This window comes from Pseudophryne corroboree, chromosome 4 (genome assembly GCF_028390025.1).
Source record: "Pseudophryne corroboree isolate aPseCor3 chromosome 4, aPseCor3.hap2, whole genome shotgun sequence".
Classification (NCBI taxonomy): Eukaryota; Metazoa; Chordata; class Amphibia; order Anura; family Myobatrachidae; genus Pseudophryne; species Pseudophryne corroboree.
Window position 1 is genome coordinate 407,027,655 of NC_086447.1, and position 26,338 is coordinate 407,053,992.

Here is a 26,338-nt window from a genome sequence, read left to right on the forward strand (position 1 = left end):
GTTTGTTATGAGGATCCCCTAGAGTGAATCTCTATCCTCCATTTACCAGCCTATGAGGAATATCTTTCCATTAAGGGTTAGTGCATTTCATACTAGTTGATTATATACTCTTGCATGTCACTTGGTGAGCGCTACTTTCATGTGTGAAAATTTTCCTTTTCCATTGCATTGCAAAACAAAAACAACGATGAATGACTGCGGGGCTGCACATCGCTCATCATTGGTGCATACACACTGAGCGACATGAACAATTTCTCATCATTAATGAACGAGAACGTTCATATCGCCCTGCAACATCAAACTGTGTAGGGAGCATTACAGACAATCAAAACATACTGTGTCCAGATGGCTTCATGTTGGAGAAAACTTGCTGCCTGTCTTTTTCACTACCACTTAGACTATGTATCTCTAATTTTAGAAATTCAATGTGTCCACCACTAAAGCAGAGATGGCGGCGCTCTTGATCTGTGCGTCCGTTATACCAATATAACTGAAATGTTGACCTTACAAAAGTCTTTGTAAGCATTTAAGCCTTGGTCATCACCTCCTTGATACATGCTGATCAGGTAGGATTCATCCCTAGCCGACAACAGGCTGATACTACTACAAAAGAAATATACTGTAGATATATCCATACGGACCTATCCTCAAAACACACCTATCAGCCCAGTTTAACATACCACAAACGTTGTTATGTAGCCGCTCCAAAAACAGGGTTCCTACGTACCTAGTACATTATAAGCAAACTAAGATGCAAAACTGAGAGAAAAAAAAAGTAGCAATGGGAAGAAATTAGCAAAGAAGAAGAAAAAGTAGTATAGCCGCGTACACATTCCAGGTTAAATAGGTAAAAGACAAAAGATAAATTAACCCACTATATGTCAACTAAGATAATGATGATTAAGGTCACAGCACAGGAATCTCTAGGTGCTTCTCTCGCCATGTGGAAAACAAGGGATAAGTGTTTGAGGGCACATCTGTACATCTCATTTATGCAATTATCATAAATCCACTCTTTCCCAGTTGATGGTAGCATTAGACACCAAAAAGTTTTCTATAGGATCTCTTGGTCTATTATGTGTCACACTTGCCATGCTGTAGGTTTTAGTATAACTTTAGCTTGCAGTGCTGAAACCATGAATTGTAAGCATTCTGCATTGGTTTTAGTCAGTGTTTTTATTCCAAAGCATTTACCATTAAAAACTGCCTGAGACCATTGTGCCCTTTGTTGCTATTGGGGCTAATTCAGACCGGATCACTAGGCTGCGTTTTTGTACAGCAGGCGATCAGGTCTAGACTGCACATGCGTATGCACCGCAATGCGCAGGCGCGTCGTACGGGTACAAAGCGGATCACCGCTCAGTGATGGGTTTGTGCAAAGAATCCATTCGCAAGAAGATTTTCCATTCGCCAAGAAGAAGGCGTTTGTGGGTGGCAACCGACCGTTTTCTGGGAGTGGTTGGAAAAACGCAGGCGTGTCCAAGCGTTTGCAAGGAGGTTTCCGGACGTCAATTCCGGTCCCGAACAGGCTGATGTGATCGCAGTGGCTGAATAAGTCCTGGGCTGTGCAGAGACTGCACAAGATCTGTTTGTACAGCTCTGCTACACATACGTTCGCACACTTACACAGCTAAAATACACTCCCCCTGTAGGCTGCGACAATCTGTCCGCAGCAGTGCAAAAATCGCCTGCTAGCGATCAGGTCTGAATTAGGCCCATTGTTCTTTAAATTAATGGAACCACTGGTAGCAAGGATTTGAAATAATGCAGATATTCTTGTTGTTGGAGTAAGCCTCGAGAGCAAAAGGTTTCTATATGCGGTCCTTCTGACAATTACAAAATATCACACTTCAATTGTTTTCTTATATAACAATATTCAACATTATGGGCAGTTCCATCACTAAGAAAAATATCCAATCCAACTTCTAATCTACACTAAAATGGCAACAAAATGTGGACATGAACATTACACCCATGTGTGTATGTAGAAAACCTAATTTCAAAACCATGTTAATAAGATAGAGTTGGTCCCCCTTTGCTGCCACAGCGATCTCCACTTTTCTGAGAAGACTGTTTTGGAACTGTTTTTGGAGCTGCAGGCATCACATCCATTCAACCTCAAGAACATAAGCGCGTTCAGGCACTGATGTTGAGCAATATGGTATGTCCCACAGACTGCATCCCAATTCATCCCAGAAGGTGTTTAGTAGGGTTGAGATCAATGTACTGTGCAATCCAGTCAAGTTCTTCCACACCAAACTCTGCAAACATTATTTTGTTGGACGTGGCTTTGTATATGTAGGCAATGCCATACTGAAAAATGGTCCTTCCGCAAAATTATTGCCTCAAAGTTGGAAGGAGACAATTCTGTAGAATGTCATTATACGCTGTAGTAAAATTTTCCTTATTTGACATGAATTAAGGCCAAATAATATAATTTCCAGAAGGAAATCTGCTTCGGCGCTAGCCCAGGGGCTTGTCTCCGATAGCTGCTACTATACACGAATAGCCAATTCAAGAATATACAACAGAAAGAATATATTAGAAGCTAAAAATTCAAATCCTGGTATCAAATTAGAAAATATATTTAATATGTTCAATATATGACAGTAATTAAAAGTGTGTAAGACAAATTGAAAAATTCGGTCATGCTAATACATTTCTCATGAAGGAACCTAAAAACTGTCCCGTGCAATTGTGCAGACTTTCTAAGGCCAAATAATATCTGAATATTATTCCTCCTGAGAATTATACCTCCTCCACTGAACTATACATTCAAACAAGAAGCGTTCCCCTGGAATCCGCCAACCGCAGATCTGTACATCAGCTTGCCTAATTGTGAAGCATGATTCAACACTCTAGAGAACTTGTTCTACTGTGCCAGAGTATAATTGCAGTGTGTCACACCAACCTTTCACCTGAGGCATGTATGCAGCTGCTCAAATCATGAAAACCCCTTTTTAGTAGGCTCTTGATTAACAGAACTTTTGCGGATATTGCTTCAAGAGATAGTTTGGAACTTAACAGACCATATTAACACGCCAAGTACTTCAGCACTTGGCAGTCCTGTTGCGTGAGCTTGTATACATTACCACTTCAATTACAGCACAATAATAGCACTTGCTATTGACCAGAGCTGCTCTTACAGGGCAGAATTTTTACAAAAAGACTTAGAAATGTGGCAACCTATGATAGTGCCACGTTTAAAGTCTGACTACTACAAATAATATTTGATATTGAGATTGCATAGCCCTTTTCCTGATTTCATGCACCCGATAGCACTGTTGGATACTTTGTGTTCTTCTGATTTCAATTTATGCTACTACATTGGTGACCCATAATATTGAATATATTTGTTGATGAATAAGTCTGGAAATGGTATCTCTGAGTTTATTTTTGTAATTATTGGAGGATATAGCAAAGGTCTAGATTTTTTTTTTTAGATTGTTTTGGATTTAAATCCATTTTTCTATTGCCTGCAACATATAGCTAATTAAAATAAAAAATATAAAGTATTAATAAAAAGGTGTAACGCTGTGCCATAAGGTGTACTATTTTACTTATTATTTGGGACTTCGCACTACAATATGGGCATATCTGCATGCCATAATTAACTGTATAAAAAATTACAGTGCAAGCTACAGTTTAAGGACATTTTTTTTTTTGCATCAACAACTTAATAGAACCTTTTTTTCTTCTTTTTTCATATAACTGGCTGCACAATGATGACTTAACATTTTTAAAATTATTACTGAAGCATTAACACCACGAAATTGACAATACTCATCAAAGCCTACCGAGCACAAACTCCTTTGTGGTCATTATTCTACCATTATGCAGATTCAGCACACCATTATGGCATTCTGTTGAGTGGTTCAGGTAATGCACTGTCAATGGGATGGCCACTGACATAAATGATTGACAAAGACATAAATGCACTCTGCACACAAGCTTTGCATGCTCCACAAGATTTTCCTTCGACTGCCAAATAACTTAAAAATAGACATGAACAGAACAGTTTCATATTTATTCAACATGTGTTTTGTACCAAAAAAAATAAGATTTTACTTACCGATAAATCTATTTCTCGTAGTCCGTAGTGGATGCTGGGGACTCCGTCAGGACCATGGGGATTAGCGGCTCCGCAGGAGACAGGGCACAAAAATAAAGCTTTAGGATCAGGTGGTGTGCACTGGCTCCTCCCCCTAAGACCCTCCTCCAAGCCTCAGTTAGGATACTGTGCCCGGACGAGCGTACACAATAAGGAAGGATTTTGAATCCCGGGTAAGACTCATACCAGCCACACAGTACAACTTGTGATCTGAACCCAGTTAACAGTATGACAACGTAGGAGCCTCTGAACAGACGGCTCACAACAAGAACAACCCGATATTTTTTGTAACAATAACGATGTACAAGTATTGCAGACAATCCGCACTTGGGATGGGCGCCCAGCATCCACTACGGACTACGAGAAATAGATTTATCGGTAAGTAAAATCTTATTTTCTCTAAACGTCCTAGTGGATGCTGGGGACTCCGTCAGGACCATGGGGATTATACCAAAGCTCCCAAACGGGCGGGAGAGTGCGGATGACTCTGCAGCACCGAATGAGAGAACTCCAGGTCCTCTTTAGCCAGGGTATCAAATTTGTAGAATTTTACAAACGTGTTCTCCCCCGACCACGTAGCTGCTCGGCAGAGTTGTAATGCCGAGACCCCTCGGGCAGCCGCCCAGGATGAGCCCACCTTCCTTGTGGAATGGGCCTTGACAGATTTAGGCTGTGGCAGGCCTGCCACAGAATGTGCAAGTTGAATTGTGCTACAAATCCAACGAGCAATCGTCTGCTTAGAAGCAGGAGCACCCAACTTGTTGGGTGCATACAGTATAAACAGCGAGTCAGATTTTCTGACTCCAGCCGTCCTTGAAATATATATTTTCAATGCCCTGACAACGTCCAGCAACTTGGAATCCTCCAAATCGCTAGTAGCCGCAGGCACCACAATAGGCTGGTTCAGGTGAAACGCTGACACCACCTTAGGCAGAAAATGAGGACGCGTCCTTAGTTCTGCCCTGTCCGAATGGAAAATCAGATATGGGCTTTTATACGATAAAGCCGCCAATTCTGACACTCTCCTGGCTGAAGCCAGGGCCAGTAGCATGGTTACTTTCCATGTAAGATATTTCAAATCCGCCGATTTGAGTGGCTCAAACCAATGGGATTTTAGAAAATCCAAAACTACATTAAGGTCCCACGGAGCCACTGGGGGCACAATCGGGGGCTGTATATGCAGTACTCCTTTTACAAAAGTCTGGACTTCAGGAACTGAAGCCAATTCTTTCTGGAAGAAAATCGACAGGGCCGAAATTTGAACCTTAATGGACCCCAACTTGAGGCCCATAGACAATCCTGTTTGCAGGAAATGTAGGAATCGACCCAATTGAAATTCCTCCGTGGGGGCCTTCCTGGCCTCGCACCACGCAACATATTTTCTCCAAATGCGGTGATAATGTTGTGCAGTCACCTCCTTCCTGGCTTTAACCAGTGTAGGGATGACCTCTTCCGGAATGCCTTTTTCCCTTAGAATTCGGCGTTCAACCGCCACGCCGTCAAACGCAGCCGCGGTAAGTCTTGGAATAGACACGGTCCCTGCTGAATCAGGTCCCGTCTTAGAGGTAGAGGCCACGGATTTTCCGTGAGCATCTCCTGAAGTTCCGGGTACCAAGTTCTTCTTGGCCAATCCGGAGCCACGAGTATCGTTCTTACTCCCCTTTGCCATATAATTCTCAGTACTTTGGGTATGAGAGGCAGAGGAGGAAACACATAGACTGACTGGAACACCCACGGTGTTACCAGAGCGTCCACAGCTATTGCCTGAGGGTCTCTTGACCTGGCGCAATACCTGTCCAGTTTTTTGTTGAGGCGAGACGCCATCATATCCACCTTTGGTTTTTCCCAACGGTTCACAATCATGTGGAAGACTTCTGGATGAAGTCCCCACTCTCATGGGTGTAGATCGTGTCTGCTGAGGAAGTCTGCTTCCCAGTTGTCCACTCCCGGAATGAACACTGCTGACAGTGCTATCACATGATCTTCCGCCCAGCGAAGAATCCTTGCAGCTTCTGCCATTGCTCTCCTGCTTCTTGTGCCGCCCTGTCTGTTTACGTGGGCGACTGCCGTGATGTTGTCCGACTGGATCAACACCGGCCGACCCTGAAGCAGGGGTTTTGCCAGGCTTAGAGCATTGTAAATCGCTCTTAGCTCCAGTATATTTATGTGAAGAGACATCTCCAGGCTTGACCATACTCCCTGGAAGTTTCTTCCCTGTGTGACCGCTCCCCAGCCTCTCAGACTGGCATCCGTGGTCACCAGGACCCAGTCCTGTATGCCGAATCTGCGGCCTTGTAACAGATGAGCACTCTGTAACCACCACAGAAGAGACACCCTTGTCCGTGGCGATAAGGTTATCCGCTGATGCATCTGCAGATGCGATCCGGACCATTTGTCCAGCAGATCCCACTGAAAAGTTCGTGCGTGGAATCTGCCGAATGGGATTGCTTCGTAAGAAGCCACCATCTTTCCCAGGACTCTTGTGCATTGATGCACAGACACTTTTCCTGGTTTTAGGAGGTTCCTGACAAGTTCGGATAACTCCCTGGCTTTCTCCTCCGGAAGAAACACCTTTCTCTGAACCGTGTCCAGAATCATTCCCAGGAACAGCAGACGTGTTGTCGGGGTCAACTGAGATTTTGGGAAATTCAGAATCCACCCGTGTTGTTGCAGCACTACTTGGGTTAGTGCTACTCCGTCCTCCAGCTGTTCTCTGGACCTTGCCCTTATCAGGAGATCGTCCAAGTAAGGGATAATTAATACGCCTTTTCTTCGTAGAAGAAACATCATTTCGGCCATTACCTTGGTAAAGACCCGAGGTGCCGTGGACAATCCAAACAGCAGCGTCTGAAACTGATAATGACAGTTTTGCACCACGAACCTGAGGTACCCTTGATGTGAAGGGCAAATTGGGACATGCAGGTATGCATCCTTGATGTCCAGGGACACCATAAAGTCCCCTTCTTCCAGATTCGCTATCACTGCTCTGAGTGACTCCATCTTGAACTTGAATTTTTGTATGTACAGGTTCAAAGATTTCAGATTTAGAATAGGTCTTACTGAGCCGTCCGGCTTCGGTACCACAAATAGTGTGGAATAATACCCCTTTCCCTGTTGTAGGAGGGGTACCTTGACTATCACCTGCTGAGAATACAGCTTGTGAATGGCTTCCAATACCGTCGCCCTGTCTGAGGGAGACGTTGGCAGAGCAGACTTTAGGAACCGGCGAGGGGGAGACTTCTCGAATTCCAACCTGTAACCCTGAGATATTATCTGCAGGATCCAGGGGTCCACCTGTGAGCAAGCCCACTGCGCGCTGAAATTCTTGAGTCGACCCCCCACCGTTTCTGAGTCCGCTTGTAAAGCCCCAGCGTCATGCTGAGGGCTTTGCAGAACCCGCGGAGGGCTTCTGTTCCTGGGAAGGAGCTGCTTGCTGCCCTCTCTTACCCTTTCCTCTGCCTCGGGGCAGATATGACTGTCCTTTTGCCCGCTTGTTCTTATAGGACCGAAAGGACTGCGGCTGAAAAGACTGTCTTTTTCTGTTGGGAGGGGGTCTGAGGTAAAAAGGTGGATTTCCCGGCCGTTGCCGTGGCCACCAGATCCGATAGACCGACGCCAAATAATTCCTCCCCTTTATACGGCAATACTTCCATATGCCGTTTGGAATCCGCATCACCTGACCACTGTCGTGTCCATAAACTTCTTCTGGCAGATATGGACATCGCACTTACTCTCGATGCCAGAATGCAAATATCCCTCTGAGCATCTCGCATATAAAGAAAAGCATCCTTTAATTGCTCTAAAGTCTGTAAAATACTGTCCCCATCCAGGGTATCAATATTTTCAGTCAGGGAATCCGACCAGATCACCCCAGCACTGCACATCCAGGCTGAGGCGATGGCTGGTCGCAGTATAACACCAGTATGTGTGTATATACTTTTTAGGGTAGTTTCCAGCCTCCTATCAGCTGGATCCTTGAGGGCGGCCGTATCAGGAGACGGTAACGCCACTTGTTTTGATAAGCGTGTGAGCGCCTTATCCACCTTAGGGGGTGTTTCCCAGCGCGCCCTAACCTCTGGCGGGAAAGGGTATAATGCCAATAACTTTTTTGAAATTAGCACTTTTCTATCTGGGTTAACCCACGCTTCATCACATACATCATTCAATTCCTCTGATTCAGGAAAAACTACAGGTAGTTTTTTCACCCCCCACATAATACCTCTTTTTGTGGTACTTGCAGTATCAGAGATATGCAAAGCCTCCTTCATTGCCGTGATCATATAACGCGTGGCCCTACTTGAAAATACGTTTGTTTCATCACCGTCGACACTAGATTCAGTGTCCGTGTCTGGGTCTGTGTCGACCGACTGAGGTAAAGGGCGTTTTACAGCCCCTGACGGTGTCTGAGACGCCTGGGCAGGTACCAACTGGTTTTCCGTCCGTCTCATGTCGTCAACTGTGTAATGTGCTGACATTATCACGTAATTCCATAAACAAAGCCATCCATTCCGGTGTCGACTCCCTGGGGGGTGACATCACCATTATCGGCAATTGCTCTGCCTCCACACCAACATCGTCCTCATACATGTCGACACACACGTACCGACACACAGCAGACACACAGGGAATGCTCTATTGAAGACAGGACCCCACTAGCCCTTTGGGGAGACAGAGGGAGAGACAGAGGGAGAGTTTGCCAGCACACACCCAAGCGCTATAATATATATGGGAACAACCTTATATAAGTGTTGTATCCTTATAGCAGCTTAAATATATAAAATATCGCCAAAAAAAGTGCCCCCCCTCTCTGTTTTACCCTGTTTCTGTAGTGCAGTGCAGGGGAGAGTCCTGGGAGCCTTCCTCACAGCGGAGCTGAGCAGGAAAATGGCGCTGTGTGCTGAGGAGAATAAGCCCCGCCCCCTATTCCGGCGGGCTTTTCTCCCGGAGTTTGAGATATCTGGCAGGGGTTAAATACATCCATATAGCCTCAAGGGCTATATGTGATGTATTTTTTAGCCATAAAAAGTATTATACATTGCTGCCCAGGGCGCCCCCAGCAGCGCCCTGCACCCTCCGTGACCTAATGGTGTGAAGTGTGTGACAACAATGGCGCACAGCTGCAGTGCTGTGCGCTACCTTCATGAAGACTGAAAAGCCTTCTGCCGCCGGTTTCTGGACCTTCAATCTTCAGCATCTGCAAGGGGGGTCGGCGGCGCGGCTCCGGGACGAACCCCAGGGTGAGACCTGTGTTCCGACTCCCTCTGGAGCTAATGGTGTCCAGTAGCCTAAGAAGCCAATCCATCCTGCACGCAGGTGAGTTGAACTTCTCTCCCCTAAGTCCCTCGATGCAGTGAGCCTGTTGCCAGCAGGACTCACTGAAAATAAAAAACCTAAAACTTTTTCTAAGCAGCTCCTTAAGAGAGCCACCTAGATTGCACCCTGCTCGGACGGGCACAAAAACCTAACTGAGGCTTGGAGGAGGGTCATAGGGGGAGGAGCCAGTGCACACCACCTGATCCTAAAGCTTTATTTTTGTGCCCTGTCTCCTGCGGAGCCGCTAATCCCCATGGTCCTGACGGAGTCCCCAGCATCCACTAGGACGTTTAGAGAAATACACAGTATAATAGACAAATAAAAGAATTTATCAAAAGGTTTACTGCAGTCATTGTATATCCACTTAAGTTAGGATAGAAAAGTGTCTCTGTTTATCACATTTTAAAATTACAGTTAAATGAAGAATACAACACGAGAAGCTTACCGAGCAGTGATTACTGTCCTCTTCATCCTTTCCTTCATAGTAAAAATATACAAATGGTATCCATAAAAATACACAGAACAGAATCACCGAATAAAAGGCTAAAGAAAGAAAAAACAGCAAGTATTAATATACTCTATAATACACAACGATATGCATACGTACAGTATAAATGACCATGCAGTCTCAGAAATGTCTCGTGTACATTAAGCGGTCATATTCAAATATAAATGTGGAGATCACAAAAATAATTGAATTTTTTTTTTTAAAGTTATTCTGACATTAAATGTATTTTAAAGTGACTCTATAGCAAATTCTAGTATTTTCTACTCTATTAAAACTGAACGCACAGAATATTTATTTCTTGTGAGCAGCTGTGAATGTATTCCAATAAACAGAAATGCCCAGTTCCAAACTTCAAGTAATAGTGGGCTCCCATGTTATCTGTGGGTCAGGATATAAAGTAAGGGGGATTATCCAAACACTGACAAACCCTATGAAGGCCATGTAAATTGTGCACTACTGTTAAATAATACATAAAGTTCTATGATCATTTTTACAGAACTACATTTTATTCCTAAAACCGTTAACTTTTAAAACAAATCTACCAAGGTTGCTGCGTAAAGCACATACTGCATTAGTGGGTCAAGCTTTTAAAAGTGAGACACTGAACAACTAACTGAAATCAGAAATTGTACAGTCAGGCACTAAAACACTACAAGTGATCTCAACACCAACGTTTGTCAATGAAAGGGAGAAAAACCTGAAGATTAACAAGTAGAAGCAAAATTCCATAAAATATAGGATACAATACATGAAAATTTAAATTTCACATAACATCCTATATAATAAAAGGCTAAGGGCTAATACTGATCAGACTGTTTCACACTTCCTGTATATGGAGAGAAGGGGCTGGGGAGAGAGAGTTGGGGTAAGGGCAGATAGGTACTAGGTACCATTCTCTTCCATATTCTACACCCCCCACCATATACTATACCACTATACTCCTCTATATAGTGCCCCTATATACAGTGCACTGCCCTCTTCAATATACTGCTGCCACCATATACCGCATACTCTGCACTCCCTCTTCCATATAGGACAGGGGTGGCCAACCAGTCAGAGGCAAAGAGCAAAAAATCTTATTAGGTACGTCAAAGAGCTGGCATCAAGCCGAAGGCATGCATACATAAATGGGGTGTTTCCTTGTACCTGCTAGGCCACTTCTCTGGTAGAAAATACATTTAAAAAGCCAGAGCCAACATAAAAAATACATTTTAAAAAAGCCACCTCCACATAAAATAACTGAGGAAGAAAGATCCACATAAAATATATTGAAAAAGCCAGATTCACATAATACACTTCAATTCCCTCATATGTCACTCCAGCCAGCTCCTTCAAGTGTCACTCCTGCTAGCACACTCCCATGTCACTCCATCCAGCTCCCCCATGAGTCACTCCTGCCAGGACCCTCATGTGTCACTACAACCCCCCCAATACCTTGTGCCATTGCAGCAGCCCCTTATGGGTCCTCTGTTTGCCAGTGGGTGTCTCACCTCTAGTATCTGGCTCCCTCAGTTCTCAGCCCCCATAGTGCTGCTGCCTATCTGGCTGGATTGCAGCAGTTTCTGGATCTGTTGTGGAATGTCAGGAGCCACATTTGAATAACGAAAGAGCCGCATGCAGTTCAAGAGCCACAGGTTGGCCACGGCTGATATAGGAGTAATCTGCAAACCCAGGTTACTTGCCATCCTGGGACTCTGCAACAAGTAGCAGCAGTAACTAGAAAATGGATGCAGGAACCACCAGACAGTTCCACAGCACTTAGAGAGGCACGTGGGACACATGTGGCCACTTAACGGCAGAGAAGGAGGTGAATCAGTCCGGCAGTAAGGGGCGAGACCCTGTGTAGAGTATGCAGTGCGGCGACCAGAAGGAGGTGGTGTCATTTCTGGGGCTGCAGATGATGAGGACAAAGATACACGTCTCAGCTGCTTTACATAAACTGCACATCGATGCAGGGGCGAGGTCCTGTGCTAGCCACTCCCACACCCCGCACAGGACATGCCCAGACTCCTCAGGCCAGCTGCTGGTGACTACTGGTGTCTTCTACCCCCAGACAGGCTGGGAGCTGTGTGGTGACTGGTGAGCTTATAAGTGCCAGTACTGGTGCATATGGTGCACATTAAAGACTGCACATTACAGATATACTGTACAGCAATTACCAGCAGCAGGTCTTCCAATAACCAGGCAGCCCCTGTGTGAGTAGTGACCATCCCCCCTTCCTATAATCCGACCCTGGTGTCCATTTTGAAGGGCTTATGATTTGTTTTAGTATATTTATGCTGATAAGAGACTGCAGTATACTGTGTGATAATTGAAAATGTATATAATTTATTTATCGTGTATCGTTTTCCTGCATGTGTAAACATTGAACATATACTTAGGATGTTGAAGTTTATCCAAAAACAGCTAATTTCCATGTATTTATAAACATTTTTATATGCCCATCATCACCAGAGGAATTCGCATGCGACATGATACACATGTCAAAACCGATTTTTAATATAGTTTAGATAACATTCAATTATTTGTTTATACAGTATTTCAATTCTAATTTCAGAGTCTTATAAGTGTATAGTATAACAAAAATTGTAAAAATAATTAGGAAAATAGGATTTTAATTACCTACCGGTAAATCCTTTTCTCGTAGTCCGTACAGGATGGTACCATGGGGTATAGATGGGTCCTTTGGGAGCCACTGGCACTTTAAGAGTTTAATAGAGTGGGCTGGCCCCTCCCTCTATGCCCCTCCTACCAGACTCAGTCTAGAAACTGTGCCCGAGGAGACGGACATACTTCATAGGAAGGAAACACAGATAGTGGTAAGATTCACACCAGCTCACACATAACAAAAAGGAAAGCCAAGCTAACCAACTTGGAACAATTCAGCAACGGCTGAAACACTGAACCAAGTAACAATGCAGGAATATGAAGAGCTGGGTGGGCACCCACAATCCTCTACGGACTACGAGAAAAGGATTTACCGGTAGGTAATTAAAATTCTATTTTCTCTTTCTGTCGTAGAGGATGCTGGGGTCCACATTAGTACCATGGGGATGTACCAAAGCTCCCAAAACGGGAGGGAGAGCGCCGAGGCTCCTGCAGAACTGATTGGCCTCTGAGGACCTGAAGTTTGGTCAAAGTATCGAACTTGTAGAACTTTGCAAACGTGCTCAACCCAGACGAAGTAGCCGCTCTGCAAAGTTGTAAAGCAGAGACACCCCGGGCAGCCGCCCAGGAAGAACCCACCTTACCAACAGAGTGGGCATTAACAGACGTAGGACACGGCAAGCCTGCCGTAGAATATGCATGCTGGATAGTGAACCTGATCCAGCGAGAGATTGTCTGCTTAGTAGCAGGACACCCAAGTTTCTTGGTATCATACAGGACAAACAGAGAGTCCGATTTTCTGTGATGAGCAGTCCACTTCACATAGAATATCAGAGCCCTTACAACATCCAAGGACTTTGATGAAATTGAGGAGTCAGTAGCAACTGGCACCACAACAGGTTGGTTGATATGAAATGCTGACCCAACCTTCTGAAGGAACTGCTGCCATGTCCGGAGCTAAGCTCTATCTTCATGGAAGATCAAGTAGGGGTTCTTACAAGACAAAGCCCCTAACTCCAACACACGTCTAGCAGAAGCTAAGGCCAACAAAGTGACAGCCTTCCATGTGAGATACTTGACCTCAACCTCCGGTAGAGGTTCGAACCAATCCAATTGGAGGAACTGTAACACCACGTTAAGATCCCAGTGCGCCATAGGCGGCACAAAGGGAAGCTGGATGTGCAGAATCCCTTTCAGGAACCTCAGGGAGGGAAGCCAATTGTTTCTGAAAGAAAATGGATAGGGCCGAAATCTGGACCTTCACAGATCCCAACCTCAGGCCACACCTGCTTGCAGGAAGAGGAGAAACCGTTCCAGTTGAAACTCTACTGTAGGAAACTTCTTGGACTCACACCAAGATACATATTTTTTCCAAATATGATGGTAATGTTTAGACGTTACTCCTTTCCTAGCCTGTATCAGGGTAGGAATAACCTTGTTCGGAATACCCTTCCGAGTTAATATCTGGCGTTCAACCTTCATGCCGTCAAACGTAGCAGCGGTAAGTCTTGATAAGCAAACGGCCCCTGCTGCAGCAGGTCCTCATGAAGAGGAAGAGGCCTCGGCTCTTCCAGCAGTAGATCCAGAAGATCAGAGTACCAAGCCCTTCTTGGCCAGTATGGAGCAATGAGGATTGCCTGAACTCTTGTTCTCCTTATGAGTTTGAGTTTTAGAACTCGTGGAATGAGTGGAAGTGGAGGAAACACGAACACCAATTGGAACACCCACGGAGTTACTAGGGCGTCCACCGCCACGGCTTGCGGGTCCCTTGACCTGGAATAATACCTCCGAAGCTTCTTGTTGAGACGAGAGACCATCATGTCTATTTGAGGTACACCCCAAAGATCTGTTACCTCCGTGAACACCTCCGGATGGAGTTCCCACACTCCTTTATGGAGATCGTGTCTGCGGAGGAAGTCCGCTTCCCAGTTGTCTACTCCCGGAATAAAGATTGCTGACAGCGCCAACGCGTATTTTTCTGCCCAGAGGACGATTCTTGTTACCTCTGACATTGCTGCTCTGCTCTTCGTTCTGCCCTGTCAGTTTATATAGCCCACCGTCTTTACATTGTCCGACTGCACTTGACTGGCTCGATCTCGCAGAAGATGGGCCGCTTGGAGAAGATCGTTGTAGACGGCTCTAAGCTCCAGAATGTTTATTGGAAGGCTGGATTCCAGGCTTGACCACCCTCCTTGGAAGGTTTCCCCCTGAGTGACTGCGCCTCAGCCCCGGAGACTTGCATCCGTGGTTAGAAGGATCCAGCCCTGAATCTCAAACCTGTGGCCCTCCAGAAGGTGAGGTAGTTGCAGCCACCAGAGGAGTGAAATCCTGGCTTTCGGCAACAGACATATTCTCTGGTGCATATGTAGATGAGATCCCGACCACGTGTCCAGGAGATCCAGCTGGAAGGACAGAGCATGAAACTTTTCCATACTGTAGAGCCTCGTAAGATGCCACCATCTTCCCCAGAAGGCGAATGCACTGATGAACCGATACCCGGGCTGGCTTCAGGACGTCCCGGACCATTGTTTGAATCACCAACGCTTTCTCCTCTGGCATAAACACCCCCTGCACTTCCGTGTCGAGGATCATTTCCAGAAAAGACAACCTCCTTGTCGGCTCCAAATGTGATTAGGGAAGGTTCAGGACCCAACCGTGTTTCCTCAGCAAGTGAGTCGTGAGAGCAATGGACTGCAACAACGTCTCCCTGGACGATGCCTTTATCAGCAGATCGTCCAGATATGAGATTATGTTCACCCGTTGCCTGCGGAGGAGAACCAACATCTCTGCCATCACCTTGGTGAACACGCTCGGTGCTGTGGAGAGGCCGAATGGCAGTGCCTGAAATTGATAGTGACTGTCTAACAGTGCAAATCTGAGATAAGTATGGTGCGGCAGCCAAATCAGAATGTGGAGATACGCATCCTTGATATCCAGGGATACCAGAAACTCTCCCCCCTCCAGACCTGAAATCACTGCTCTGAGAGACTCCATTTTGAATTTGAACACCTTCAGGTACGGGTTCAACGATTTCAGGTTCAAAATGGTCTGACCGAACCATCCGGTTTGGGTACCATGAAAAGGTTTGAATAACAACCCATTTTTTGCATATGAGGTGGAACTGGGACAATGACCTGTGATTTTTCCAATTTTAGGATGGCTTCCTGTAGGATTGCCCTGTCTGTCAGCAAGGCGGGAGTTCTTGAAACTCCAGTCTGTACCCCTGGGACACAATATCCTGTACCCAGGGATCCAGGCCGGATGACACTCAGACGTGTCTGAAACATCTGAGACTCGCACCCACCAGTCCGTCCACCAGGCTCTGCGGTCCACCGTCATGCTGAGGATTTTGAGGAACCAGAAGATGGTCTCTAGTCCTGGGAGCCTGCGGGTGCAGGCTTTTTGAATTTTGCACGACCACCTCTAAAGAAAGTGGTAGGAGGCTTGGACTTTTTTGCCTTAGCGGTCCGAAAGGACTGCGGCACCGCTGAAGAAAATGGTTTCTTCGTAGAAGGTGTAGCAGAGGGAAGGAAAGGTGACTTACCCACAGTTGCCATGGAAATCCATGCATCCAACGCTTCCCCAAATAGAGCCTGACCTGTATAGGGTAGGTTCTCCACACTTCTCACGGATTCCGCGTCTGTAGACCATTGGCGAAGCCAGAGTCCCCTGCGGGCTGAGACAGACATAGTAGATATCCATGCAGTCAGCGTACCCAGGTCCTTCATGGATTCCACCATGAACCCCGCAGAATCCTGTGTGTTACGGAAAAACAATTCAATGTCACTTCTATCCATTGTATCCAAATCCTCTAGTAATGTGCCTGACCACTTTACTATGGCTTTAGAAATCCATGCACAGGCAATAGTGGGCCTTAACGCCACTCCTGAAGCAATGTAAATGGATTTGAGCGTAGTGTAAATGGATTTGAGCGTAGTGTCAATCTTACGATCAGCCGTTTCTTTTGACGCAGTAGATCCAGGGACAGGTAAAACCACCTTTTTTAGACAGCCTGGAGACAGATACGTCAACAATGGGTGGGTTTTCCCATTTTTTCCTATCCTCCTCAGGGAAGGGAAAAGCAACCAGAACCCTTTTTGGGATCTGGAATTTTTTCTCCGGGTTTTCCCAGGATTTTTCAAATATAACGTTTAATTCTTTAGACGCAGGGAAGGTTAGCAAGGCTTTCTTATTATCTGTGAAGTAAGCCTCCTCAACCTGCTCAGGTGTTATGTCAGTAATATTTAACATATCTCTAATGGCTTCAATCATGAGCTGCACCCGCTTAGCTAGGGATGCCACCCCCCTCAGCACATCCCCATCACCGTCTGCAGTATCAGAATCGGTATCAGTGTCATCTTGCATAATTTGGGCAAGTGCACGTTTCTGTGGGAACGTGCTAGGGGATTTTACAGGATTTTACAGGAATAGGAAGAGAGCCTGACCAAACTGCCATAGATTTCTTCAACACCTGAGTTTCATCTTCTTCAGCATATGACACAGAGTCCCTAGACATGGCTATGGGAGATATTAACACCCACACACAGGGAAATGTCACACAGAGATTGGAGCCAACCCACACACAGCGCTTTCTGAGGTAGAACTATTAACACTGCCAGCGCCATCTGTGTGACTTAATAGACTACACAGACTTTACACAGCTTACACCCCCATCCTTCTACAATCCCCTGGTACCGCACAGGATAGCTGGAGTTGCTTGGAGGGACAGCTCTCCCTGTCAGCGTCTGTTGTACAGGAGCTGCAGGCAGGAAAATGGCGCCAAACGCTGCTGGGTCCGCTCTGAGGAGAAGCTCCGCCCCCCGAACATGGCGCTGCTTCCCGCTCTTCATTTTACTATACTGGCCTGAGGATTTCTGCTGACAGTGATCCGGGGACCCCGGCAGGCTGACCAGTGTAGGGCATCGGCGCTGGCTCAGGGCACCCCTCACAGCGCCGCATTATGTACCACTGAGGCACGGAGCGCAGTTAGTACTGCGCTCCCTACCCTGTTGCCGCCATCTTCACACCGGCTCCCCGCTTACGGGGGGGGGGGGGGGGGGGGGGCGGTGACTCATTCGCCACCGAAGTCTTCTGGCTCTGTAAGGGGGTGGCGGCATGCTGCAGGAGTGAGCGGTCGCCTGGAGCAGCTAACGATCAGCACCCTCAGGAGCTCAGTTTCCTGTCAGCGGTGACAGTGGCTCAAACCCCTCAGGGCGGACACTACTCCCCCCTTAGTCCCGCGAAGCATGGAGGCTGTTGCCAGCAGCCTCCCTGTGCCTAAACTTACTCTTAGAAAAAAACTAAAACTAAAGAAGCTATAGGAGCTCCCCTAGCTGTGACCGGCTCCTCCGGGCAAATTTTCTAAACAGAGTCTGGTAGGAAGGGCATATAGAGGGAGGAGCCAGCCCACACTCTCAAACTATTAAAGAGCCAGTGGCTCCTAGTGGACCTGTCTATGGTACTAATGTGGACCCCAGCATCCTCTAGGAAGTAAGAGAAATAAAGAGTAGCAGATTACTACAATTTGCCAGGCAGGCCTCATTTATCTAAAATTCTGCACAAAAGTTTATGAGCAATCTAAATTTTCACATACGTCCTAGAGGATGCTTCAAGTACCATGGGGTATAGACGGGATCCGCAGGAGACATGGGCACTTTAAGACTTTAAATGGGTGTGAACTGGCTCCTCCCTCTATGCCCCTCCTCCAGACTCCAGTTAGATTCTGTGCCCAGGGAGACTGGTCACACACAGGGGTGCTCTACTGAGTTTCTCTAAAAAAGACTTTGTTAGGTTTATTATTTTCAGGGAGACCTGCTGGCAACAGGATCCCTGCATCGTGGGACTGAGGGGAGAGAAGCAGACCTACTTCTGTGAGTTTCAAGGCTCTGCTTCTTAGGCTACTGGACACCATTAGCTCCAGAGGGTCTGATCGCTAGGTACGCCTAGATGCTCGTTCCCGGCGCCGCTCCATCACCCCCCTTGCAGAGCCAGAAGTCAGAAGACGGGTGAGTAAAAGAAGATCAGAAGATTTCAGTGACGGCATAAGACTTCAGTGTCTTTGAGGTATCGCGCAGCTCCCACACACACACACACACACACACAGCGGCACTACAGGGCGCAGGGGGGGCGTCCTGGGCAGCATAATACCTCATAGATACCTGGCAAAAGAGGAATACGGTGCTTTGGCACTATATCCAGACCCCCACCAGTATAAAGAATATGAAAATTAGCGGGACTGAAGCGCGCCATTAAGGGGGCGTAGCTTAGCCCTCACAGCTCTAATCAGCGGCATTTTCTCTTCAAAGAGTTGCAGAAACGCTGGTCCTGGCCTCCTACACTACTGTCCAAGTAACAGGGTGCAAAACGGGGGGGGGGCACAGTAAATTTGGTGCTGTTTTAATAATTATAAAAGCACTAACAGGTCTGAGGCATTGTGTGTAAGTTTCAGTGGATAGGCTCTGGGATGTGAGCTGGCAAACTCCCTCTGTGTTTCTCTGACAGGCTTTACCGTGGGTCTGTCCCCTATAGCCCAGTGTGGTCGTGGGTGTCGGTACGCGTGTCGACATGTCTGAGGCTGAGTGCTCTTCCCAGGAGGAGGCTAGAGTGGGGACAGAAAAGACTGTGGGAGTGACCGTGTCGGCACCGCCGACGGCTGATTGGGTAAATGTTTTGAGTGTTCTGAATGCAAATGTGGCTCGATTAAATAAGAGATTAGATAAATCTGAGTCTCAGAACCAGACATGGAGAAAATCCATGGAGGATGCATTATCACAAGTTCAGACCCCCTCGGGGTCACAGAAGCGTTCATTTACCCAGATAGCGGATACAGATATCGACACGGACTCGGATTCCAGTGTCGACTATAGTAATGCCAGAATGAATCCTAAACTGGCTAAGAGCATTCAGTACATGATTGTGGCGATAAAAGACGTATTACATATGACGGAAGACCCTGCTGTTCCTGATACAAGGGTCTGTATGTTTAAGGGAAAGAAACCTGAGGTGACGTTTCCTCCCTCTCATGAACTGAACGCTCTTTTTGAAAAAGCTTGGGAAAATCCTGACAAGAAGTTACAGGTTCCCAGGAGAATTCCAGTGGCATATCCGTTCCCCTCTGGGGACAGGGAAAAGTGGGAGTCAACCTCCACGGTGGACAAAGCTCTATCGTGTCTGTCCAAAAAAGTGGCGCTTCCGTCTTCTGACATGGCAGCCCTAAAGGATCCTGCGGAAAGTAAGCAGGAAAATACACTAAAATCCATTTATGTCGCTACAGGTGCGCTGCTCAGGCCTGCCGTTGCATCGGCATGGGTGAGTAGCGCTATTGAAAAGTGGGCAGATAAACTTGTCATCTGATATAGATTCCCTGGAAAGGGAGTGCGTTCTTTTGACACTGGGTCATATCAGGGACGCTGCAGCCTATCTAAAAGGAAGCTGCGAGGGATATTGGCCTTTTGGAATCAAGGGCCAATGCCATTGCAGTCTCAGCTAGGAGGGCATTGTGGATTCATCAATGGAATGCTGATGCTGACTCTAAGAAGGCTATGGAGTCTCTGCCGTATAAAGGTGGTGTCTAGTTTGGCGACGGCCTCGCTGACCTGGTATCTACGGCTACAGCGGGTAAGTAATCGTTTCTAACTTATGTCCCTGCACAACAAAAGAAAACGCCACACTATCAGATGCAGTCCTTTCGGCACAATAAATACAAAAAAGGACGAGGGTCTTCCTTCCTTGCTGCGAGAGGAAGAGGAAGGGGAAAAAGGTCACAGGCTGTGGCAAGTTCCCAAGAGCAGAAGTCCTACCCGGCTTATACCAAATCCACCGCATGACGCTGGGGCTCCTCTGCGGGAGTCCGCACAGGTGGGGGCACGTCTCAGACTCTTCAGTCAGGTCTGGGTTCGCTCGGCCTGGATCTTTGGGTATTGGAAATAGTAGCCCAAGGGTACAAATTGGAGTTTCAAGACGCGCCCCCTCACCGATTTTTTCAAATCGGCCTTGCCAGCTTCTCTTCCAGAAAGGGAGGTAGCATGCGCTGCAATACTAAAGCTGTGTCAAAATCAAGTCATTGTCACGGTACCCCCGTCACAACAGGGTAAAGGCTTTTATTTGAGCCTGTTCATGGTCCCGAAGCCGGATGGCTCAGTCAGACCGATTCTGAACCTAAAATCCCTCAATTTCTATCTAAAAAAATTCAAATTCAAGATGGAATCTTTCCAAGCAGTGATCTACAGTCTGGAGAAGGGGGATTTTATGGTGTCGGTCAACATAAAGGATGCCTACTTACACGTCCCTATATATCCTCCACATTAGGCTCATCTGAGGTTTGCTGTTCAGGATTGTCATTACCAATTTCAGACGTTGCCGTTTGGTCTGTCCATGGCTCCGAGGATTTTCACCAAGGTTATGGCGTAAATGATGGTTCTCCTGCGCAAGCAGGGTATCACAATTATCCCGTACTTGGACAATCTCCTGATAAAGGCGAGAGCCAAGGAGCAATTACTGAAAAACGTTACGCTCTCCCTGACAATTCTGCAACAACGTGGTTGGCTCCTAAACTTGCCAAAATCACAGTTGGTTCCGACAACACGGCTGTCATTCTTGGGTATGATTCTGGATACAGAATTACAGAGAGTGTTTCTTCCGGTGGAAAAGGCTCTGGAAATACAGAACATGGTCAGTTTCTGAAACCGGCAAGAGTGTCGATTCTTCAATGCACTCGGTTGCTGGGGAAGATGGTAGCGGCCTACGAGGCTATTCAGTTTGGCAGGTTCCATGCCAGGGCATTTCAGTGGGACCTGCTGGACAAGTGGTCCGGGTCTCACCTGCACCGGAAAATAATCCTATATTCCAGGACCAGAGTCTCTCTCCTGTGGTGGCTGCACAGTTCTCACCTCCTAGAGGGACGCAGGTTCAGGATTGGATCCTGGTGACCACAGATGCAAGTCTCCGAGGCTGGGGAGTAGTCACACAGGGGGAAAATGGTCAAGCCAGGAAGCTTGTCTGCACATCATCATTCTGGAATTAAGGGCCATTTACAACCGCCTTCTGCAAGCGGAACATCTTCTTTGCGGTCTGCCCGTCTTGATTCAGGTCAGACAACATAACAGCAGTGGCGTACATAAACCGCCAGGGTGGAACAAAGAGCAGAGCGGCGATGGCGGAGGTCACAAAAGTTCTTCGCTAGGCCGAGAAACATGCAAGCGCTCTGTCAGCAGTCTTCATTCCAGGAGTGGATAACTGGGAAGCAGACTTCCTCAGCAAACACGATCTCCATCCAGGAGAGTGGGGTCTGCATCAAGAGGTATTTGCAGAAGTGACAAGTCGTTGGGGAATTCCTCAAATAGACATGATGGCGTCGCGCCTCAACAAGAAACTTCACAGATATTGTTCCAGGTCGAGGGACCCTCAAGCAATAGCGGAGGACGCCCTGGTGACACCGTTGGTGTTTCAGTCGGTCTATGTGTTCCCTCCGCTTCCACTCATCCCAAAGGTGATAAAGATCATAAGATGAACAAGGGTTCAGGCGATACTCATTGTTCCGGACTGGCCAAGGAGGGCCTGGTATCCGGATCTTCAAGAATTACTTATAGAAAATCCCTGGCCTCTTCCTCTACAAGAGAACCTGTTACAGCAAGGACCGTGCGTGTATCAAGACTTACCGCAGCTGCGTTTGATGGCATGGCGGTTGAACGCCAAATCCTAGCCCGAAAGGGTATTCCCAGTGAAGTCATTCCCACACTACTTCAGGCTAGAAAAGCCGTAACGGCGAAGCATTACCACCGTATTTGGAGGAAATGTGTGTCTTGGTGTGAATCCAAGAAGGCTCCTACAGAAGAATTTCAGCTGGGGCGTTTGCTCCATTTTTTGAAAGCAGGTGTGGATGCGGGCCTAAAGTTAGGCTCTATTAAAGTACAAATTTCAGACTTATCAATTTTCATTCAGAAAGAATTGGCCTCCCTTCCAGAAGTTCAGACCTTCGTGAAAGGTGTGCTGCACATCCAACCTCCCTTTGTGCCCCCAGTGGCACCATGGGATCTTAATGTGGTGTTGCAGTTCCTGCAATGTCATTGGTTTGAACCTTTACGTAAGGTTGAGTTGAAATTCCTTACTTGGAAAGCAGTCATGCTGATGGCATTGGCATCCGCAAGGCGGTTGTCTGAATTAGCGGCTTTGTCTCACAAAAGCCCCTATTTAATCTTCCATGCAGATAGAGCGAAGTTGAGAACTCGTCAGCAATTTCTGCCAAAAGTGGTTTCATCGTTTCATGTAAACCAGCCTATTGTGGTGCCAGTGGCTACTGATGCCTTGGCGGAATCGAGGTCTCTTGATGTGGTCAGAGCTTTGAAAATCTATGTCGCCAGAACATCTCAGATTAGGAAAACAGAGGCTCTGTTTGTCTTGTGGGCTCCCAACAAGATTGGGGCTCCTGCTTCCAAGCAGACTATTGCACGCTGGATCTGTAATACGATTCAGCAGGCTCATTCTACGGCGGGATTGCCGTTGCCGAAATCGGTGAAGGCCCATTCTACCAGAAAGGTGGGCTCATCCTGGGCGGCTGCCCGAGGGGTCTCGGCATTACAGCTTTGCCGAGCTGCTACTTGGTCGGGATCAAACACCTTTGCAAAGTTTTACAAGTTTGATACCCTGGCTAAGGAGGACCTCTTGTTTGGTCAATCGGTGCTGCAGAGTCATCCGCACTCTCCCGCCAGTTCTGGAGCTTTGGTATAAACCCCATGGTTCTTGAAGCATCCCCAGCATCCTCTAGGACGTATGAGAAAATAGGATTTAAATACCTACCGGTAAATCCTTTTCTCTTAGTCCGTAGAGGATGCTGGGCGCCCGTCCCTGTGCGGACACTATCTGCAGTACTTGTTTAATAGTTATTGCTTGTGTTACACAAAGGTTGTGTTTCAGTTATGGTCAGCTTGTTGCTGATTTTGTTCATGCCGTTGACTGGACTTTTTGCTAGTGCCATGTTGTACAGCGTGTTTGTGGTGTGAGCTGGTGTGTATCTCACCCTTAGTTTAATAATAAATCCTTTTCCTCGAAATGTCCGTCTCCCTGGGCACAGTTCCTATAACTTGAGTCTGGAGGAGGGGGATAGAGGGAGGATCCAGTTCACACCCATTTAAAGTCTTAAAGTGCCCATGTCTCCTGCGGATCCAGTCTATACCCTATGGATCTTGAAGCATCCCCAGCATCCTCTACGGACTAAGAGAAACGGATTTACCGGTAGGTATTAAAATCCTATTTTTACAGAATTGGCATGATGGTTTTCTGTCCAACAAATGCATGCTGTCATATTGTATCAACGACAAAATGATACTTGTGTTACAAACAATAACTCGAAAGCACTGATTTTCAGCATATTTCAGCTGATCAACTAAACAGGTCATTCGCAAATGTACAAGAAAGGAAATAGAGAATATAAAAAATAAACATTTAAGGTAAAACATTTTGCAGGTGTATATTGCAAAGCAGATCTGTCAGCATAAATATAGGGCCTAATTCAGTAAATATTGTAAATAATGCTAATTAGCAGAATTTTCTATTCTTTTGTTAGCATGCTGGGGGCTGCTCATCGCAAGGCAAGGCCGCGCAGCATGCTGACCACCGCCGCCTCCCCCCTCTTCAACGAGCAGAAATTGCGAGCGAATCGCAATTTCTGCTTGAAAACAGAATCTAAGGATGCCTCCTGCCGGCGCAGCCGGGCTGCGCCTACAGACAGCCCACCGCCATGTTTTCAATCGCGGCGGCTGTGTGACATCATGCAGCCGACACGATCATGCCCCTGCTTGCCTGCCTCTGCCCCGCAAAACTCAGGTCTCTGCCCTGAAAACGGAACGTTGCTGCGCCCCCACCGCCTCTGCCTGACTGACCGGCAGAGGCGATCACATTTTCTGCAGCCACCCCCACAGGAAATGCAGGCGCATGCGCAGGACGGGTGTTGCGCCTGCATATTTTTCTCGGATTTTGCGGTTGGATCGCACACTGCGATCTAACCTGAATTAGCCCCATTGTACATAATGTCAATGTTCATGTCAACTTTCAATATGTTAACTGCATGACATCGACGGGAGATTACCAACACTGTTTAATGAAAGTACAGTACCATAACTTGTCAGATTTATACACTTTAAACAGGACTCTTTATAAACAAGTTTAAAGTTATAAAGCTAACAATGATTAAAATTTTATTACAAGTGTCCTTATTGTCCCATTGATATCATGTTGTCGAAATACTCAACTGTTGACCACATGAACATCAGCGCTGTAACTACTTTCCATTCTATCAATTTACCTTTTATAAACAAGACATATATTATGGATGACTATTCTACAACTCCTCAATAGAATGCTTTATAATGTGCTTAGGTACATAAAATGCAAAAAGCAAAAAACAAAAATACAACTTCAAAGATGAAATAAGGATCCCAAAAGTACCATCACTAATTGCCTATGCAGTTAGTCATGATACAACAAGATCGGTCTTCCAGATGATACGCATGATGCATGGTACCTGCCGAGACTAGAAATAAAGTTCATTGAAGGAAATGACTTTTCACATTAACAGTTGTAAAGATTTGACATTTGATCTTAGAGATTGGAAAGAAACATTCAGAAAATAAATCTCATATGAGAGTAAACAGAATTGCCTTCAAGATTGCATTTCACTGCAGGCAAGATCTGCCATTTACTGAAGTCCTAAAGAAACTATTTTACTCTCAATTGATGAATTGTTTTTACTTAGTTTCTTTGGATCAATAAAACAGAAGGAAACGCATGTGAAAAGCTGTCTGCCTGTATTTTCAACCAATTCTAAAGTTTGCACAAAGCAAAATATGTGAGTGAACAAATGGAAATAGGGGTACAGTAAAGCAAGTTTCAGACAGTACTCGGTCAGCTCAAATATCATTAATATTCAGCCATCTATTAGTAACATGGTGCATGATAAACATCACATCTCACATCACCCTCCAAATCACTAAAATGTGTCTTATAGAATGAACGCTCTGTAACAAATTAACATCCATTCATGTCCTCTTCATATCTAACAATTCCAACCTACAGTACGGGCTATAACAGAAACATGGCTCACACAATCAGACACAGCCTCCATGGCAGCACTGTCAAACGGTGGTCTCCAATTCACACACATCTCCAGGCCTGGTAACAATAACAGGAGGTAGCATTATTACTATCCCAATCTTTTACATAAACCGTTCTACCACAGGTTCCATCACTCACTTTCACATCATTTGAAGTACATTCTATTAGGATTAACACCTCTTTTTCTCTGCTTGTTGCAGCTATCACCCACCTGGGCAACCCAAACAATCTTTGAAAGACTTATCTGCCTGGTTCCCTCACTTCCTATCCTCTAATATCTCCACCGTCATCATGAGCAATCTCAATATTGATACTGATAATCCAAAATCTTCTGCTTATGCCTCCAAACTACTCTCTCTAACATCTTTTCTTGGCCTCTCCCAATGGACTAGCTCCTCTACTCATCATGGCCACTGTCTTTATCTTGTATTCACAAGACTATGCTCAGTTTCTGACATTACTAACGCTCCTTTTTCTCTCTCAGATCACAAACTTATCACTTGCATGCTCTTCTCCATTACTTCACACTCAATGTCAGTGAAGTCCTCCAATCCTTCTGAAACCTGCAGAAATATTAACACAATTCATTTTCAAGAACTTTCCCCCTCTCTGCTCTTACCTATTTCAACAATCACTTCTCCTGAGACGGCTGTATCACACCTTAACCAGACTTTAGAAGTAACCCTTGATGA

General features: G+C 46.1%; 1 protein-coding gene across 1 annotated transcript in view; it reads right to left on the minus strand.

The window, feature by feature from the left end:
* LMBRD1 (LMBR1 domain containing 1) overlaps positions 1–26,338 on the minus strand; it is a 677,250-nt gene that overhangs the window by 536,382 nt on the left and 114,530 nt on the right. Inside the window, exon 4 of the mRNA XM_063916757.1 lies at positions 9,870–9,967. Within this exon, the coding sequence (XP_063772827.1) occupies positions 9,870–9,967 (98 nt within the window). The remainder of the gene's footprint in view (positions 1–9,869; positions 9,968–26,338) is intronic.